Below are 20253 nucleotides of genomic sequence, written 5' to 3' on the forward strand. Positions count from 1 at the left end.
AATGAAGAGAGCATGACCACTTGATTGTTTTAGAAAGGTTTTTAACTACAGTATGCTATATATCTATTAAAACAAGCAATAATAATTAAACATTCTTTCCTTATATATCATTTTTAATAAATACATGCAACACTGATAGTTACCATTTTATCATTATTTATGAGACATGACTAGAAAATATTTAAAAAAAATTTTTTTTGCTAATGAGAATTGAGCCTTAAAGATACACTAACACTGAACTAAATCTCTACCTTTTTTTTTTTTTTTTTTTTTACTTTTTATTGTGATACAGGGTTTTGCTAAGTTGCCCAGACTGGCCTCAAATTAACGGCTCTCCTGCCTTAGCCTCCTTAGTAGCTGGGGAAAAAAGGGGTGTGCCACTGCCTCCAACAAGAGAATAAAAATATTAAGAAATATTTATAAGTGCTTAATTCTTATTGTTAGTCTGGTTTTGTTATATTGCAAATGAAGGATAGTCATATGAAAATAATCAATAATAAATATAAATATAAAAGTTATCCTTGCATCAGCCTTTAAAAAGAAGTTTTTAATATTAAAATTTACAGTTCATGATGACACAGCAAAGGTATCATTTTATTATTAATAATATTAGCTAGGATTTGTTAAACAATGCTAAGAACTCTGCATAGATTATCTTATTTAATCTTCACAAGAATCCTGAGAAACACTATTAGGTGCATTTTGCAAATGAGGAAACTTTACTCTGGGAGAAATGAAGTATTTTACATGTGTTACTCAGGTTTTACATTGCTATATCAAAATGCCTGAGAAAATCAATTTAAAGGAGGAAAGAGTTATTTTGGCTTATACATTCAAAGGTTTCAGTCCATGGTCACTTGTCCCTGTTGCTTTGGGTCTGTGGCAAGAAATGTGTGTTGAAGGAATTCTGTTCATCTCAAGGCCACTTGGAAGAGCAAGCGCCTGGGGTCCCAATATTCCATTTAAGGTCATGCCTCCCACTAGACCTCACTTTCCAAAGGTTCCAGGATTGGCAACCAAGCCTTTAGCATATGGGCCATTGGGGAATATGTAAGATCCAAACTATTACATTGCCCAAGGCTACACAACAAGTAAATACTAGAACCAGGATTCAAATTCTGGTTTCTGTAGTACCAAACCCTGCATTTTTAAGTACTATGCTATATGGAAACTTGGCTTACTAAGAAAGGATCACAGTGCTTCTTTTCTATCACTGTCCTTAGAAATTATAGTTTACCCCCCCTCAAAAAAATTTTAACAAACACCTATTTATCAGAATATTTCTCCTGCTGAAGCAAAAAGATATTAGTATAAATTGGTGGGTTTACATTATTCCTTTCAGAGAAGTCATAATTTTTTAAATTAGAACTCATGCTTTCTATAGAATATATATAAATAATTCTATAGGATATTCCATAGAATATTTCACAGAATATTGTCAAAGAAAAGGATGAGAAAATTTAAGGCTCTGTAGTAATAGAAAGAAGATAGCAAATTGCTAAATATAATTCTGAGCTGTATATTGAATTATGCAAAATTCCAGTTATACTAAACTAGAAAAAGAAAACAAAAAATAAGTAAAGAAAACTTAGAATTTAGATAATAAAGAAAATTTCTGGCCAGACTTAAAGCAGAACCTGGAAACTATAACCATTTATAGATATTGATGGTTTACAATTATTTTCATTATCTGTGGAAGAGAAATAATACTCATAACAAGTGTTTCTATTATTTGTGAGAAGGGGGAAAAAAGAACAGTATGACATTTTCTACTTGTGATCAGATGTGTCACTGCCATTTTGGGGTAGGGTTGCTCCAGAAGCTAATCAAGAAGCAAACTCCATACCACTGATGGAAGGGGAGCCATACTCTGAACACAACTTTTCTTCTCCTCAGACATCCTGCTCACTAAAAAATATTTCTTTGGTGGTTGTTGTTGTTTTAATTTGGGTACTGGGTATTGAACCTAGGGAGTTTTACCACTGAGCTACACCCTCAATCTTTTTTATTTTTTTATTTTGAGACAGAGTCTCAATAAGTTGTTGAGGTTGGCTTTGAACTTGCAATCCCTTTCCCTTGGCTAGAATTAGAGGTGTGTGCCACCATGCCTGGTCGAAAAAGTATACTGATGTTAAGTATTTGTGTTGCACTTTCCTATTTATAAACAGAGTTTACATGGGTTGGCATCTTCATTTGATCCTCACAATAATCCTAAGAGGTATTATTAGTACAGTTATGTTTAAGATGAGAAATTTAAAGTTCAATCTTTTTCTCTAGATAACTTAGCCAGTTATTGGTAAAGACTGAATTCCAACCCCGGGCTTCCCTCTATCGCACCGTGATACCATTCCCTTATTCAAAGAACATCATACTTCACAGTGAAAAGAGCACTGGACAAGCTTCTGATCCTAATTCTATCATTAACTGACTTTGAAAAAGTGAAGTTCACATGTATTATTGGATAAGGAAAAGGAACAATATATAGTAAGGGAAGGAACGGTATCAAACCTTTTTTAAAAGGAAAGTGGAGTTCAGATGATTACATGATTTCCACAGGTCCCCTGGTGGCATTTCATATGAAGGCACATGAACTCTATTTTAATGTGGGAGATTGGCATTTTGAAAAAGCAATGTTTTTTCTCTCCCTAAATTTCCCCATTCCCTTTCTTCTCAGTTAAGCAGATAATTGATTCAGTATTTATTGCCTCAGGGAGGTATGTGGCAGGACAAAAAAAAAGGGGGGGGGGTGGTTTTTAAGTTATTTCAATTTTGCTTTCCAAAAGCATAAATCCTCACAATAAGAGTTTGTCACAGAGATGAAAGATTGATTCTACAAATAGGCTGAGAGAGGGACTTCTCCCAGACTCTCAGCAGTCTAGGAAGAGATTTCCACAGGTGAAAAACAAAACAAGACAGATGTAAAGCACAAGAAGGTCTTTGTACCGCAAGACAGCAGGAATCTAGGCTAACATACTGTCTGCATTGCCCGGAAGGCAGTAAGACCCCATAGAGGAATGGCATCGTAACCCATGTAGGCAAACAAACACAGAAATCTTGAAAAAACATAGAAGTACATGACTTGGAAGTAACAGATTTCTGGCAGACCAGAAAGAACTAACTAGACAAAACAACTCATATCTCAGAGGTAAGCTATTATATATATAGATGACTGTTGACCAGAATTTACCTCTCCCATTCCAGTGAAGTGGGGAAAATCTCAAGGATTAGAATTATTTTAGCCACTAATCAGTGTCTATGAGTAAAAATATAAATTTGAATTATAGAAAATAAATGATTTTTTTTCCACAGTACTAGAGAACAAACCCAGGGTCTTGCACATTCTAGCAAAGTTCCATGCCATTGAGGTACACCCCAACGTAGATATTTCTTATATACATAAAATAGAGCAAAAGTCCAAATCAGTCATCTCTGATCTTGTCTCTTTTTCTAATAGCCAGGTCTTCTGACTACTGGTCTAGGATTTTTCTACATTATTACTGTTATTGATGATGATGATGATGATGATGATACAGGATGTCATGATATATTCAAGGCAAAGAAAATAATGATCTGAAACATTATCTTACCATTTCCTACACTGACTAGAAAACTTCTACTCATCTTTCTTATTTCATCTTAAATATCACATCTTCCCTAGATGGACTTAAGTCCTCCTCACCTGTTTCCATGACACAGTATATTAACATCACAACATTAAAACTGCCTACTTCCACACGTCTCCCTACTTTAGAAATCTTAATGCCACTTGCCACCGCAAAACATACATCTGGCACCATGCTGGCACATGACAGGCATTCAATAAATCCTTGTTGGATAGAAAAATGATTGAATAGATAAATAGAAGTAAAGCTATTACAGTAAGTACATACATAAGATTACTTTTTTAAATAATCGTAGCTTGCTTATTATCTATCAGGGGTTTTAAATAGAATGGAATCTAATAGGTTCATTCCAAGTCACACGATACTTTCAATAAACACGTTACAACTCTCAAAAGTAACAGCCCTTCCCACCAATAAAGTCTCAGAATTTCACTATAACACAGTTATGGTGGCTAGCAAGATAGTGTCTTCAGAAGGAATAGGATACAAAATCTTATCTTTGAAAGTTTAAATTTAATAATTCATTTTCACAGGATTTTCTACCTTGATCTTAAATCCTAAAATAAACGGGGTCAGGAGAACTGTTTCATAATGGAGGTGATTTGCCATAATTCTTGAAATAGCTTTGAGTAACTTACTAAAAATTGAACCCATGCAGAAAGCTTACTAGTTAGAATTCAGAAAAACTGACTGGACAGAAGAGACTGGGTAGAACTCATGATTCTCTGCTGACAAAGCAACCTACATTGAGGATACAGAGTCCTCATGTCTTAATGGCTACAAATCCCTGAGTGGAAATCATAGATGAGGGACAGATCCCCTTCCCCCAGCAAAAACAGATACTGTGCATCTCAGCCTTATTCTAAAAAAAAATTATAATCATTAAAATGATAACAGTAAATGTGAAAAAGAAAGAGCATAAAAGAATATATATAATTAAGAAAAATAGTATTCTTGCAGTTTAGGGGATATAATATTGCATGTTAATGAGGGATTTATTTATTGACAGAGGTATGAATGAATTGAATGCCTTAATTCAGTATTTTGAAAATCCAGTGTTTTGCATATATCTTCTGATTATACTATTCTACCCCAAAACAAGCAATAACAGGCCTAAAGAAAAAATATTCTATTATGAATGAAGCACTTGAGCAGTTTTCCCAGAACAGTTCACACATCTTATGTTATCAATTCTTTAGTGTATCATTTGTACATCATCCCAATAAATAATATGTGCAAAATAAAATCCATTAACAGATCATTTTACTTCTATGTCTATTGATTTGCTGCACAGCATATTCCTAATCAGTAGCTGAACACATAAATATTCTTTTATTTCTCTATCCAGACTGCTCTCTCTTTATGCCTTCTAGATTGATGAATATTTCCCAACATCAAGAATTTATGGCCCAGCATGGTGGCACACGCCTGTAAACCCTGCAGCTTGAGAGGCTGAGGCAGGAGGATCATGAGTTAAGCACCCCTGGGTTCACTCCCTGTACCCAAAAAAAAAATATATATATATATATATATATGACTTCACCAGGTGCAGTGGTACACTCCTAAAATTCCAAGGACTCAGGAGGCTGATGCAGGAGGATCACAAGTTCCAGCAATTTAGCCAAACTATAAACAACTTAGTGAGACCCTGTCTCAAGATTTTTACAAAGCCTGGAGATGTGGCTCAGTGGTAAATCGCCCCTGGGTTCAATCTCAAGAAGAAGGAAGAAGGAGGAAGGAAGGGAAGGAGGGAGGGAGGGAGGGAGGGAGGGGAGGAGGAGAAGAAGAAATAATTATGGCTTCATGATTTCTAATAAACTCTCAATCATCAAGATAGAAGACAGAATTAAGAATGGGAGGAGGAATTATAAAGGAGCATACGGAATTGGGGTGGAGGTATCAGACATGTCCTATATTCTGATTGTGGTGCTTGTTTCACAGGTGCATAAAAACTTGTCCAAATTCATCAAACTGTATTTTTAAATGATGAAGTTTATTATGTATAAATTATTCCTTAATATAGTTGAAAAACATTTAGAAGAAAAAAAGATGACCCTTCTGGGGAATTTTAAACCTAAAAAATATCGTTAGTAAATATTTATTTTACTGTGAATTACAGAAATTGCCAACCTTTGAAAACTATTTTTTCAGCGAAGTGCAATGACCCTGTCTCAAAATAAAATACAAAAAAGGATAGAGCTATGGCTCAGTTGTTCAATCCCTGGTATCAAAAGAAAAAAAAAACTATTTTTTTCCAATCCCTTCTGAGAACTCTTGTTTTCATTAGCTGTGAGAAAAAAATTAATGAAATTGAAGTTTTGTAAAAAAAAAAAAAAAATGAACTATATCTGGATATAGTACTAGTATAGCAAACATGAAAGTACAAACACAAATTTGGTAAAATGTGTACAAAAGAAATAAAATAGTGACTCAGGAACAGTCAATAAATTCGGGTACATATTTTTCCCTTTATTGATTCTGAAAAACAATTTTTTTAACTTAAGAAATCTAGAGATGGAAGGAAAATACACACAGATTGTGAAAAGTAAAGGTAAATTAGTGAGATGCTATTAAAAAAGTAGTTAACCTACAAAGTGCTAGAAACAAATAATGAAAGATGAAAACTTTAAATAAGGAAGAAATAAGCAAAATAGTTACAATTCCCTTCCTGAGAGAGAAAAGAGAAAAACAAAAGTAACACTTTTATGAAGAATACAGTCAATCAAAACAAAGACATAAAATGCTTGTGAGCCCAAGAAACAACAATTTCAGTTTCAAGAGTGCACATAAGATATATGAGAGTATCATACTTTAGAATTTTAAATATACAATATTCTTCAGCTTCCTTTAAAAAAGTACAACATCAAAACAAATTAATATGAAAAATGATAATATTTAACTTGAAATTCGTGGTAAAAATCTGTTTATACATGCTCAATTATATCACTGAAAACAGTTGCAAAAAAGAATTAGATGGAAATACAATGTTATATAAATTAATAACATCAGACAGACTTCTATACCAGTTAAAAAGGCACTCAGAAGATAATAGAACAATTTTTTTAAAAACACAGAAGTAAAATGATCATCCATCTCAAAGTATTAAAAAAGCAATGATTTCTTTTATATATTTAATAAGAACAAAAAATATTTAAAAAGAAACTGCATTGTACTAAAAATTTTCATTGAAGCATAAATTGTTATGCAAAAAACTCAGTGTTGAAAAATAGTATTTTATCCTCAAAACAGCAACTTCCTGCTTGAAAACACCAGGAAGAATGCAATTTTTTTCTTATATTAATTCAACATAAAATTGTATTAATTCAATTTAAGAAATCTTATTGAAATAGCCTCATAACCCACTATGATATGATATTTTCCCAAATTAAAATGTCAAAGATTGTCCTAAAGGATCAGTTGGTAGTAAATGAAGTGACTACTCTAGATAATTGAATCCTTAATAAAATCAGTTGTTGAGGGAAAAAAGTCTGTAACAGAGAAAAGGAAGAGTTCTGTTGACATTGTTTAATGTGAAGAGGCTGAAATAGGAGAGATAAAAAGTAATACCAATAAAGAAAACTGTAGGTTTGAGGCATAGCAGTTGCAACTTATTCAAGAGCAGTCAAGAATAGCCCCAGATATGGACTTATTGAAATTTCATACCCATTCCACTTCCCACCATAGTTGCAAGTTATCAATGAGAAAATCTCTTAATTTTGAAAACAATATACAAAATAAACACCAAATGAAATATGTCTTATGAAAACTTCACATTTTAATAAGAATATATTCAACAATGAATAAACACTTGGCCCAACAGAGATAGTTGTTATTTAAAATCACATTAAATCTAACTTTTCAATTATCTCTACTACATATAACAATGGAGAGAGAAAAAAATTCAAAAGGATGAAGGACAGTGTTTCATGCAGAATAAATTTAGGTTAAACTCTAAAATATTTGTTTTTCTTACATTATAGAAACAGATAGTAAGCTTAGCCAATTAAAAGGTAATGTACAGGTAATGATTTGTTTGGCTGTTTGTTATAGTCTTCAAAAATATATAATTTAATACAATTTTAAGAAATTAAAAATAAGATTATTTTTTATTTTTATCTAGATCAGTTCATAAAGTGAATTACATAATGCATATGCTTTAGTATAACATAAATATATACTTGCTTTGTAATATAGTATATGTTGATTCCTTTAATATTTTGATCTATTATGTTAATCCATTATTAAGGAAGAAAGAAAGGAAGGAGGAAAGAGATGAAGTCTTTAAATTTTCTCATAAAGTATTATAGTTTTCAATAATGTGTCAGCAATTTCTGTAGCAGTGCCTTTAAATGTGGAAACTTTTAAGAAACTCATTCTATTGGTTTTAGAAACATAAGTTCATCCTTAGCTTACTTTATACTTAAAATATTCATTAGACTTTCTCCTCTTCCTTCCCACATACCTTTTTATCCCTTTCTCTTGCTCTCTCCCTCTTTCTTCTCTTTTCCCCTTCCTGCTTTCTTCTTCCTCTTTCCTTACACACACACACACACACACACACACACACACACAAACACAATGTGTTTAACTATTAGTCCAAAATATCAAAGTCATCCAAAAAGACTGTCTAGAGAAATGGTACAAAAAGTAACAATACACATTGAGTTAAATAAATCAAAGAGCCATATTGTTTATTGCCTACATTCCTAAAACCATTCTTACTCCAGATAAATTAACTGTGTCAGATCTAAACAGGTATGGCTCCAAAATCCAAAAAAAAGTTTACTTCTCTCAGTTGTGCTACAGGGAAGAAGTGGTGGAAGAAAACAACCCTAGTCCTATATTCCAGTGTGCAAAAAAGCACAGCTGTAAGTGCTTCAAACCTTTTATATATCACTGTCCCTCCCTCCCATACCAACGTGGATAAAAGCACCCCAGAGATTACAATTTTTCTCCAACGAATCTTCCATATCCAAAGGTAGAAGGCATTAAACAACATGCAGAGCCAAGCTGAGCTTTAACTACAGTTTAGGCTTTAGTTTCATATTATAGCAATCCATATAATTATACATTTGGATCCGTGTTAGCCCAAAAGAGTAAAGTTCAGAGGTGTTGATATAAATTTTATTCAAAACTCTCTAAGTTCTTTATAGTTAATGCCATCTTCCACATCAGGTTAAAAAAAAGAAAGAAAAAACAGCTTCACTAGGCTACTTTGGAATAAAGTTAACCTGGGGTAGCGCTAGGCTAAACTCAATCCCTAAGGTCTAATGTATAATAAACAATGCTTCAGGAACCAACTAGATCTTGATCAAATCAGAGTAACAAAAACTATTAAAGGGGAGGAAAACCAAGTGTGTGTCTCATTTGAAGAACCATGCTATTAACAACGCATGGTCTGAAAAAGTGCAGGTTATCAAAGTTGTGCTGTATCACAAAAGTAATAGAGTGAACATATATGAAATCTAATTTAATAAAAAAAAAGATAAAGTTATAAGTTTTCCAGTGCAAACAAAATTACTATCTTTTACAAACTATGTAATTAGCTCAATAAATATTAGATCCATGAGGAAGAGCTCCACTGTACAAGTTCTTTTTTTAAAAAATTGTTTAAAAGTAAGTTTTAATGATCTAAGAAAATATGCTAAAGATCCCAATCACTCTTTTCTTATAACAAATGGTAATATAGACAACCTGATTTATGTGAAATCATAATGTCTATAAGTAAATACTAAGTCTTACTTTTACTATAGCAAAATAGTATTACTAAATGATATGCTACTGAAAAGATATTACAATAGTTTCTCAAATCCAGTCAAAATGTTACTCTCCAATGGAATACAATTTTAATTATAAATCCAAAACCAAGAAAAGGGAGAATCATATATTATATAGGAACCTCATAGCCCACCTTTCTTCTTCACTGGCATTCTTGGGTCTCTCCTCTGCCACGGAATTCAAGATCACTTTTCAAGTCTGCTTAATCCAGCTGGATTGTGGCCAAGAGCCAGGTAACTGTTGCAAACCACTTCACCCTTCAGTTTTGAAATCCAGGTCGAGTCTTCTATTTCAGATAAAGAAAATAATGATGTATTTTTTCCACAACTAAACTTTTTACACTGCCCACAGAGTTTAGAGAAAAATAACTTTTGAGTTTTTCAGTTTTTATAAAATTCGTATTTTTTTACGCTGAGAAAAGCATAGGAAATGTTATTAAAATTCCTCTTCAGGCAGCAACATTTTTGGAAGTTCAGTGACTAACTCAGTTAAGGCACGAACCAAATTTAGACAACTGTCTCATTACTTCATAAATGATCAAATTAAAAGATGAATTGGTTGATGATAAAGATCCTCAATTCTTAGAGAAAATATTAAACTTCCCCCTTCAAAAAATACTTTTAAAACCCTCTTTGACTCTGATCTCTAGAAAAGGTGCGGAGTTTGAACAGTTTTCTCTGGCAGAACACAGACTTAAAGGCCCCTTTGATTTAATGGACCAGAAGTTCCAGATCTCACCCCCTCAGGTAAAACAGGTCCAGCTTGCTGTCACTTTCATTTTTTTCTTCTGCACTCTCCAAGCCCCCAAGGCTTGATCCTTAATGCCCCTCTGATTCTGATCCTCCCATGTATTAACCGAGAGGATTGAAACGAAGGAAAGCAATCCCTTGGCATGGAGACATTAAAGTGACAGTGCTACTCAATGGGCACTTGATGCAGGATGAGTTGGCGAAGCAGATTCTTCACACTGGAGTCATTCACATCATGCCATCTCTTCGCATCCAAGCAGCTCCCTATCCGGCGAGGAAAAACACTGAGACTGCTTGAGAGGAGAAATCAAACCTTTCCCCCAAAGGTGTTTTCAGAGACGTTGTAGTAGGATTAGGCATGCAAGCATAAACTGTGCAAACGGTCCTCGATTTACTAAATGAGAGTGCAGCAGCTTGGCTTCCACATTCACCCTCTCAATCTCTCTCCGAACTACCCACCTTCCTTTTGCAGAAAATACAAGACATCTCTCTGCCACCGCTGGCCACCCCTGCCCACACCCCGATCTTATATAGGAGAGCACTGAAATGTCCTGCACCCTCCACGCGATGAAGTGTTTCCTCAGTCAAGAGAAACAGCAGCACTAGAAATTATATAACTCTCGAATTTGGCTTCTCTAAGACATGGAGACTGGAGGGTCGGGGGTTGCGGGTCTGGGAGATACTGCTGGGCATTTAACCAACACAAAAGCGCGCCAGGCCTCCTCCCAGTACCCTCCACCCGCGAAACACTGACAGACAAGGGGGTCTTCCCGGGAGACAAGAGGGGCAAATTTTTCTCCAGTCCCTTTCCAAGCGGGGCGAAAGGATGGAAAGAGGGGACTAAAGCCTGGGGAGAGAAAGCTAATCGGGCTGCTCTGACGGCACTTGGGCGGAGGGTTGGAGGCTCTGAGAAGCCACAGCCGTCACACAAGGGCCAGGTCAGAGGGGCGAGCACCCTCAAACAGTGAAAGGAGCGGGCTGCTAGTGCCCAGCTAACCTGGCTGCCCTGAGAAGAGGAATGCGTGCAACATCCCTACGCCCAACCGCCCCATGTTCCCCTAGGGTTGGGATAAACGGGAGCTAGGCTGACAAATAGTAGGGGGAGGAAATACTGGGCTGGCAAGGAGAGCGGGCCCATGGGTTCCTGGACTTCCTCCAAGCCAATAAGCGGCCGTAGTTTCTGGACGCTGCGCCCAATCCCAGGCAGGATGGAGGGCGCGGCTTTTGACTCGGTTGGGGCTGGACCAGGTTGGGGCGGGACCCGCAGCAGGCGAGGGATTCGCGCGGTAAACCACCCAACTCCCTGGCGTTCGGGCCCCGCCCACTCACGAGTCACGTGGGCCGTCAAAATGGCGGCGTACAGGCGACAAGCTGAGGCTGATCTGAATGGTGTAAGTGCTACGCCGGTGGGAGATGGAGAAGCGCCCGAGGTAGGCGGAAATTCCGAGCGGTACCGATTCTTCGGAGATGATGCACCCAAAGAATTTGAACATTAAGAAAAAAACAGCTCCCAGTGAGGCAGGGCGTAATCAAGCCTCCAGTTGCTTTGGAAATAGGCAGAAACTAGAAGACTTAAAGTTTAGCCCTGGTTACCTGCAGCTTGTTTTCTCTTGCTTCCGTACTTTGTATAGGCCCTTGTTTCAATTAGGAATATTTCCTTGGCTTTTATCCCTCCCCACCCATGACATATTCTCTTTTCAGATTTTCGCTTAAATGTCCCTTCTTCCAGGAAGCCTTCCCACATTTTCCCTAGCTCGATTATTTGCTTTTTCCTCTTTTAAATGATATCCTCATTCCGCCTTTAAATTCGCTGTTTCTTATTCTGATTTTCCTGTTAGGTTGTGAGTTCATGGACTTATCCGAGGGCCTGTGCTCTACAAATAATGAGTGAATATTGAATAAAATTCTGAAGGTCAAGTGAAATAATACACATAAAAACACAACAAACTAAAGCGCTTTGCAAACTATAAACCTACATAAATGCACTTTTTTTTTTTTTTTTTTGGTACCGAGAATTGAACTCAGGAGCACTCAACCACTGAGGCAAATCCACGAACCTTTTTTGTATTTTATTTGGAGAAGGGCCTCATTGAGTTTCTGGCTAGTTAATTTTTAGATAAAATGTTGGCTATAGCAAAATCTTTACATTTCATTGCTTTTTTTAAAAAAAGTATTCTGGGATTTAGGTGCATAACTTAGTAGTAGAGTACTTGTCTAGCATTCGACAGGCCCTAGGTTCAATCCCTGGCACCACAAACAAAGTCTTTATGAAAGTTACTAGTTTATCTGCTTTAATGAGGAGAGTATAGTGAAAGCAATCACTTCTTTGACAGGGTCTTGCAAAGATTAGGCACTTAATAAATATTTGCTGTCCTGCTTTCATTAGTTCAGTATTTGTTTTATAGTAATCATAATACTGAATAGGGTTCTTGTTATTTTTTTTTTTCCATTTACAGAGCTGAGAGTATAGACTAGGTAGGTGTTAAAAGACATTATGTAAACGTTTTCTTTTGTGGTGGAGGGGTTATAAGCTTCAGTGAATTGGATGACAGCAGAACAAAAAATTGATATAAGGTTTCAGGTTAATCATGTTGACATCTACCCTCACAGTACAGTAGATGGGTTAGGTATAGAATCTCCTTCTCATCTTTCTTTCATTAGTGTGTCAGAGAGAAGCAAAAGATTAAGTCTATTCCCTGAAAAATTGTACTTTGTTAATTTTTTTTTCCCCTAACCCCAGAAAAAAATTTTTTTAAATTGTGAACAAATGGGATACATGTTGTTTCTCTATTTGTACATGGAGTAAAGGCATACCATTTGTGTAATCTTAAATTTACATAGGGTGATGTTGGTTGATTCATTCTGTTATTTTTCCCCTTCCCCCCACCCCTCCCATCCCTCTTTTCCCTCTATACAGTCCTTCCTTCCCCCATTCTTGCCCCCCTCCCTAACCCTCACTCTAACCCTAAAACAAACCCCTCCCACGCCCCATTATGTATCATCATCCACTTATCAGCGAGAGCATTCTTCCTTTGGTTTTTTGAGATTGGCTTATCTCACTTAGCATTGATATTCTCCAATTTCATCCATTTGCCTGCAAATGCCATAATTTTATCATTCTTTATGGCTGAGTAATATTCCATTGTATATATATATGCCACAGTTTCTTTATCCATTCATCAACTGAAGGGCATCTAGGTTGGTTCCACAATCTGGCTATGGTGAATTGAGCAGCAATGAACATTGATGTGGCTGTATCTCTGTAGTATGCTGATTGTAAGTCCTTTGAACCCCAGAAAATTTAAAGAAAAAGAACTGACTTGTGTACAGTTCTACAATGATTCAGGGAAAAAAGCTGACCCATTATTACTCATTGCATTATAACACCATAAGAAGGTTCAAAAGAGCCCATGGTTTCTGTATGTTGAGCCTATGGGGGAAATGGTTTTTCATTAGTTAGAGTTAGGGTGGGTACATATCACCCATTCAGCAGATGAGTATTACAGTGATGTTCAAGATGTGTCCATAGACCACAGCCTTAGAAGTCCTTGGTGCTAATAAAATGCAGATTCTAGACTTCACCCTACTCCTGTTGAATTCAAGTATCTAAGGAGGGAGCTCAAGAGAGTGCATTTCAAATAAATGCACCATGTTACTTGTGTTCATGCTACAGGTTGAGAACCACTGATTTATCATTTTCTGCATTCATTAATCTGTTTCTAATTCTCAGCCTAAAATTCCTAAAATTTGAGATTAAGTAAGTGCCCTTGACTATAAAAGTTTTTAAAATGGAAATTGGTGTAATTTGTGAAGGGCCTCGTGTTTTATCTATTCATTGGTTAATTTGAAGAGAGTAAAACAAAAAGCATTGAACTTTGCATCCATAGACCTTCCACTTACTTATGGAGTGCAACCACAAATTTGGATTTGCCAGAAATGTCCCAATTTCCTTGTTTAAATAAACAGAACTCTTAAACTACATGCCAGAGAGCAAAAGATTTCACAAATTTTGTTATTAAAACTTTACAAAGACACAAGATACCCAGAGCAGAACATTCAGAGAGGATCCTTTCTGAGACTCCAGCATTTTTTCCTCACTGATTTCTGTTAAGATGCTACAAGCCAAACCCTTATGGTTCTTTGATGTTAGTAACTGTCTGTTCATCACATTTAGGACATAGGAACCTTCCAACCCCAGAGCCCAGTGCTGTAAATCCAGGCTCTGTGTTATATCACATAGCTATTTCTGACTAAGACCCTTTCTCTACCCCAGTGTGCTACTAGAGAACTGAATAAAAAATAAGGTAGCCATGATCCACTGCCTCTACCCCGTTTGGAGCAGTATCCCCTCTCTCTGATTTTATCTCTCCTTACTCTTGAGGGCAATCTCTGCTCTCTCTTATCACTGTAGGAAACTTAACATAATCTCCAAAATGAGCTCAGGCTTTCATGAGACAGAGGAAAAAGAAAGAAGTCACCAAGCAGGTACTATTTCTACTTCACCACCTGAAGAGGTAGATCAGAGAGGGAACTGGCTACTTCTTTGGAATGGCAGGGGGAAACTGTACTGAAGACAAAAACTCAGTATCTCAGTTACTTATCCTATACTAAATCCTAAGGCAAATCAACATTTCTGAACCTCGGTTTTTACATCTATAAAAGTAGAAGTGATCATGAGCCTACCAGTTAAAGTATTGTATGACTTTAAAAAGCCAGTGTCTAACAGATAAGAGCTCAATAAATGTTGATTGAATCATTCACTTAATATATGAAAGCAGATGACTGTTCCTAGCACATTACTGAACTCTAAATGTTTTTTAGTCTGAATCTGTAGAACTGTATAAGGTTTTATTTACTGTTAATATCATTAACTATTATGGTTCTGGAATTTTGTGTTTTCCAGGACATCAAGATGGCAAATTATATGCATGATCTGCCCAGTCTTTCTCTAGGAGATGCAAAACTCAGAAGACCAATGGTCATTGACATCATAGAAAGAAAATTTGAGTACCTTAGAAAAGAAAAGTAAGAGAACTGTACTGAAAGTTAGTAACTTCACTTGCAGATCTTTTGTATTGCTCGTTTCTGAGGATTATCTAAGAAACTGTCACCTTTATTGAATTGGTTATAAAGAAAGCTTATTTTAAAAAAAAAACTAGAGAAAAACATAAAAATACTAGCTTGTCGGAATATTGGGGTTATGGATAATTTCTTTCACGTCTTAAAAAAAAGTACCAAAAATTATTGCTAAAACATTATTTGTGTAGTAAATATTTTTTTAAGTAAAAGTAATTAGCGGGGGCTGCAGTTGTAGCCCAGTGGTAAAGCACTTGCCTAGCATGTGTGAGGCACTGGGTTCACTCCTCCACACCACATAAAAATAAGTAAATAAATAAAATAAAGGTATTGTGTCCATCTATAACTTTAAAAAAAAATTAATTAGGAGAAAAACATTTGGGGGTACTTAAATTTCATTGATGGCAGTTATAATTAACATCAGTTTAGGATTGATAATCTCAATCACAGTACCAAGTACAGCAAAAAAGGAATATAGCTTCAATGGTGTACAGAGTCTTAGTTACCATTTTGGCTTTTAGATTTATAGAACTCAAGAACAGTCAAAAGACAACTGAAATTAAACTTTAGAAATGTTTGAATTTAGTTATGAGTCCAAGTTAGTAAAACTGGATCTATCGGATGACTTTGGGAGAATTTTTTTTCCATTATTTAGAAAATACTTTATTAGTGTCTGTATGGAAGAAGTTTTATAAATAATAGACAAGTTATTCTGAAAGTATCTGGACTAATTAAAAATATTTATTTTCTAGATAGCCTAACCAAACATAAATTTTTCCTAGATTACCTTAAGCAAATTAATTATATTAATAGCAGGAAAGGTGTTCTTAGGAAGGTATTCTTAGAAATATGTATGTCAATAGCCATAACATTTGGCTACCTTGGAATGTATCTGTGTTTATTTGTGGCCAAAATTTATGGCCACAAAGAGTTCCATTTTAGAACCATCCTAAATAGTCATAAAAAGAGAATCCTCTCCTCTCATTAGAATGCAAGTTCCATAATGAGTGGAATTTCTTTTCTTTTTTGGTTTTGTTTTGTTTACTACCGTATTGTTGGCACTTCAGAAATACCTTTCACATAGTAAATGCTCAAAAAATATTTGATGCTGGCCAGGCACAGTGGCATGTGCCTATAATCCCAGCAATTTGGGAGCTAAGGTCAGAGGCTTGCAAGTTTGAGGCCAGCCTCAGCAATATAGTGAGGCCCTAAGCAACTTAGTGAGACACTGTCACAAAATAAAAAATAAAAAAGGTCTGGGGATGAAAGCTAGAGGTAAAGTACCCCGGGTTCAATCCCCAGTACTGAAAAAGAAAAAAGAAATATTTGATGCTGAATAAATATGTAATAACAACTACTCATAATATATCTATTATGAGAATATTATGTTAAACCTAATCATTCTCTTCGTTTTTCCTATTAGGACCTTAAATGTATATGGAATGGTATTCCTTGGAACAACAGCTAGTTTCTGTGGAATATTGACAAACTTCATTTTCAGATACTGCTTTAAGGTTAAATGTGATGCTTTGAAGACATATGTGTCATTGACTGCACTTCCATTTTTATCCACTGTAGTTAGCTACAAGTTCCTTGTAACTGATGCTTTGTATTCAGGTAAATTTAAATTCATGAATATATAATGTGATTATATATAAATAAAGTTACTCATTAACATATACAAATAATCCCCTACATTTGTATTTTGCTTTACCACTTACAAGGGTATTCACATTTATTTTCCTATTTGAACCACACAATACTGATCAGGCAGGTCAAGCATTATTGCCCCTTTTGTATAGATAAGTAACCAAAACTGATGCATGATTAAGTACTGAGAAGCAACATGATGTACTGAGAAAAGGACAGGTTTTGGCATTACTACGCACATGATTTCAGATCCTACTTACCTCAGTTGTCTTATGCACGGATTAGGACTAATAGTACTTACCTCACAAGATTGTTGTGGGAATTAAAGGATGCTGTTTGTTAAATGCCTAACATAGTATCTGGCATGTTACAGGCTTCTAATATTTCCTGCCTCCTCATTTTACCTTAAGTTTCCCAACTAGCAGTTGATGGAGCCTCTAGTTGTAGTAGTTGTAGTTCATTTGTTAGATCTTTGCTTAAAGAACCCTTCCCCCAAAAAACTTCTGATTCCCTCTTGGTAGGTTAGGCTTCTAGATAAATTATGAATACATTTTACCTCCAAAACATTGAACACATTTGTATTTTTTTTTTAATTATTTGTCTAATGTCTTTCTTCCCTGGTATACTAGACAGAATTTCTCTTTTATGTACCATTATATATTCCTAGCACCTGGCACATAACTGACACTTAATAGATAGTACATGTATTAACCTAGAATCCAGGTATTTGGTATGCTAGTTTAGTATTCTTATTATGCAGTTGCTTCTATACAAAGCACGTATGTAATAAGTTATTCTCCACATAATAAAGTAAAAAGCATTTCTAAAATGAGCTGTATTAAGCCTATTATGTCATTGGCTTTCAATTTCTAATATCTTTTCTACTGTTTTGTGATTGAAGACAGTACAAATAACTACTCTTTGAGATAACAGTTCTTAACCTGAATTCTAAAGAGAAACCAAATTTACTTTTGTTTACTAGGTAATATAAGCAAGGAAAATTGTGTTCTGAGAAGTTCACTGGTTGGCATAGCATGTGGTATTTTATATCCCAGTGCACTGGCTTTTTCTAAAAGTGGACGTCTGGCAGTCAAGTAAGTTTCTCTGTTCATTCCTTTTCTTCCTTTGTTGTTTTTCTTCTTTTTTGAGGTTAATAGACTCTTCTTATTCCATACATTCTAATGGAAACACAATAGTTTGGTATTCCACATAGCTAACATTTAATTTTTTTACTATCTATATGATAAACCTATAATGGAAATGACCAGTTTAGGGGAAATTGGTGAATTTTTGTATTTTGGTATATTTTCCCAGGAGATATTATTAACTCTTTTTCATTTTTAGGTATCATACTGTTCCACTGCCACCAAAAGGAAGGGTTTTATTACATTGGTTACTGCTTTGTCAAAGAGAGATGAAAGTAATGGCAGTTCCCCTAGTCTTTCAGACAGCATTTGGAATACTTATTGGTCTACAGCACTATGGAATATTTGAGAAAACTGTACAAGAAGAATAATCAAAAGAATGAGTGTATGCTAACTCAGCAGAGTGAATTTTTTTATGCATTGCTAAAAGAGTGAAAAGTATTTCTGTCCCATTTGCCTAGTATGTAGCAGATACTCAGTAAGTATTAGTAATTCAATAAATGTAAATGTAAAATAAAAGTGGGTTTTATCTTTCCTTCCTCATTGTATGTAGAAATGGGTTTGGGCCTCAGGTCTGACCTATGCAGTTAGATATTCTTCATGAAATATTAAGTCCCTGCTATGTCTCAGGCACTGTGTTACATGGAATAAGAAATGGTCCTTATCCAGAAACAGTTTTCAATTAGAAGAGGGACAAAAATACGTATATATAGAATGAGAGGGTTTGAGAGATATGTATGTAATTTGAGGGCACTGAAGAGTAGGGCTGCTATTTAAGCAGAAAGGAAAATATGGGGAAAGTAATGTGAGCAAATTCTGAAGGAGGAATTGGAAGTTTATAAGAAAGCAAGGTATGAAAATAACATCTGCCCATTTCCTCTACTGTAAACCTTCAATATACTAACTAGTTTCTTACTATTTGAAAATTATCTTCACTGTGTAAAGAACATTTATTGAATATACATTTGCCATACATTAAGAACCAAAGATGTAAAGATTCAGTTCTTGCCCTCAAGAAACTTAGTATATAAAGAAAAAGTTAGCAACGTGTTTCTTTAGAATCTGCCAAGGCATTTTGAACTATGCATTTTTCTTAGTTCAGGAAATAAACACTGATGAGAAGTTACTCCCACAGCTCTTTCTCCTTGTCTTAACCATATTCATCTTTATATTAAAGGCTTGTAATCTGGGAAATATCACATGATTGACCTTTGTTTACCTCCCCTACCACCTGGAATAATTTGTGTTTTATTTAATGGTTTCACATTCTTTTCTGTAATCAAAAACACTGCAATCAATCTTAAAACATATCAATAAATGCTTTATACTGGGGTTATGAAAATTAAAGTACACAGCAAACAATCAATAGCACATCAGAAGAATTATACACCATGATCAAGTGGGATTCATCCCAGGAATGCAAGAATGATTCATCATATACAAATCAATAAACATAACATACCATATCAACTAAAGACAAAAATTATATTATTTCATTAGATACAGAAAAAGCATTTGATAAAATTTAACCTTTCATGATAAAAACTTTGAAAAGATTAGGTATATAAAAGGATAGACAGAAGGCAAATAGAAGGAATATACCTCAACACAACAAAGGTCATATATGACAAACCCACAGCTAATATCATCCTGAATGGGGAAATAACTCCTTTTCCTCTTAAGATTTGAAAGAAGACAAGGGTACCAATATCCACCACTCTTACCATAATACTGAAAAAGTCCTAGCCAGAGCAATCAAGCACAAGAAAAGTAAAGAGCATCCAAATTAGAAAGGATGAAAATAACTTGTTTTTGTTTGCAGATGATATGATTGTATAAATAAAAAAAAAAAAACTGTGCTACCAAAAAACTGTTAGAACTAATAAAATCAGTAAAGTTGCAAAATACAAAATCAACATACAAGAATCAGTAGCTTTTATATACACCAGTAATGAACTTGCTCAAGGAGAAATCAAGATAGCAGTCCCACTTAAAATAGCTCCAAAAAAGATACCCCTGAATCCATTTAACCAAAGAATTAAAAGATCTTTAAAATGAGACTAAATTTAAAAAAAAAAAAAACTGAAGATGGCATTAAAAAAAATGATCCCATGGTCATGGATGAGAAGAATCAATACCAATACCAAAGTGGTCTACAGACTCACTGTAATCCCCATCAAAATACCAATGACATTCTTCACAGAAATGTTTTAAAAAGCCTAAAATCTGCAC

General features: G+C 35.0%; 2 protein-coding genes across 2 annotated transcripts in view; one reads left to right on the forward strand and one right to left on the reverse strand.

Moving 5' to 3' along the window:
* The window catches only part of Dlg2 (discs large MAGUK scaffold protein 2), a 2079243-nt gene extending 2068241 nt beyond the window's left edge, over positions 1–11002 (reverse strand). Inside the window, exons 1-2 of the mRNA XM_047516979.1 lie at positions 10140–11002; positions 9535–9687 (exon numbers count right to left, since the gene is read on the reverse strand). Coding sequence (XP_047372935.1) covers positions 9535–9553 — 19 coding nt within the window. The 5' untranslated portion in view covers positions 9554–9687; positions 10140–11002. The remainder of the gene's footprint in view (positions 1–9534; positions 9688–10139) is intronic.
* A 459-nt stretch (positions 11003–11461) lies between these two features.
* Tmem126b (transmembrane protein 126B) lies at positions 11462–19380 on the forward strand. The gene is made up of 5 exons (XM_047517586.1): positions 11462–11580; positions 15054–15175; positions 16650–16843; positions 17859–17970; positions 18221–19380. The coding sequence occupies exons 1-5, from the start codon at positions 11500–11502 to the stop codon at positions 18390–18392; spliced, it is 681 nt and encodes a 226-aa protein (XP_047373542.1). The 5' UTR covers positions 11462–11499; the 3' UTR covers positions 18393–19380.
* The last annotated feature ends 873 nt before the right edge of the window (positions 19381–20253 follow it).

The sequence above is a fragment of the Sciurus carolinensis genome, chromosome 11, assembly GCF_902686445.1.
Source record: "Sciurus carolinensis chromosome 11, mSciCar1.2, whole genome shotgun sequence".
NCBI classification, from domain to species: Eukaryota; Metazoa; Chordata; class Mammalia; order Rodentia; family Sciuridae; genus Sciurus; species Sciurus carolinensis.

Coding starts and splice junctions, on each gene's coding strand:
- Tmem126b (XM_047517586.1), top strand. CDS start 11,500: ATGGCGGCGTACAGGCGACAAGCTGAGGCTGATCTGAATGGTGTAAGT. Junction 11,581..15,053: donor GAGATGGAGAAGCGCCCGAG/GTAGGCGGAAAT, acceptor TGTGTTTTCCAG/GACATCAAGATGGCAAATTA. Junction 17,971..18,220: donor AGTGGACGTCTGGCAGTCAA/GTAAGTTTCTCT, acceptor TTTCATTTTTAG/GTATCATACTGTTCCACTGC.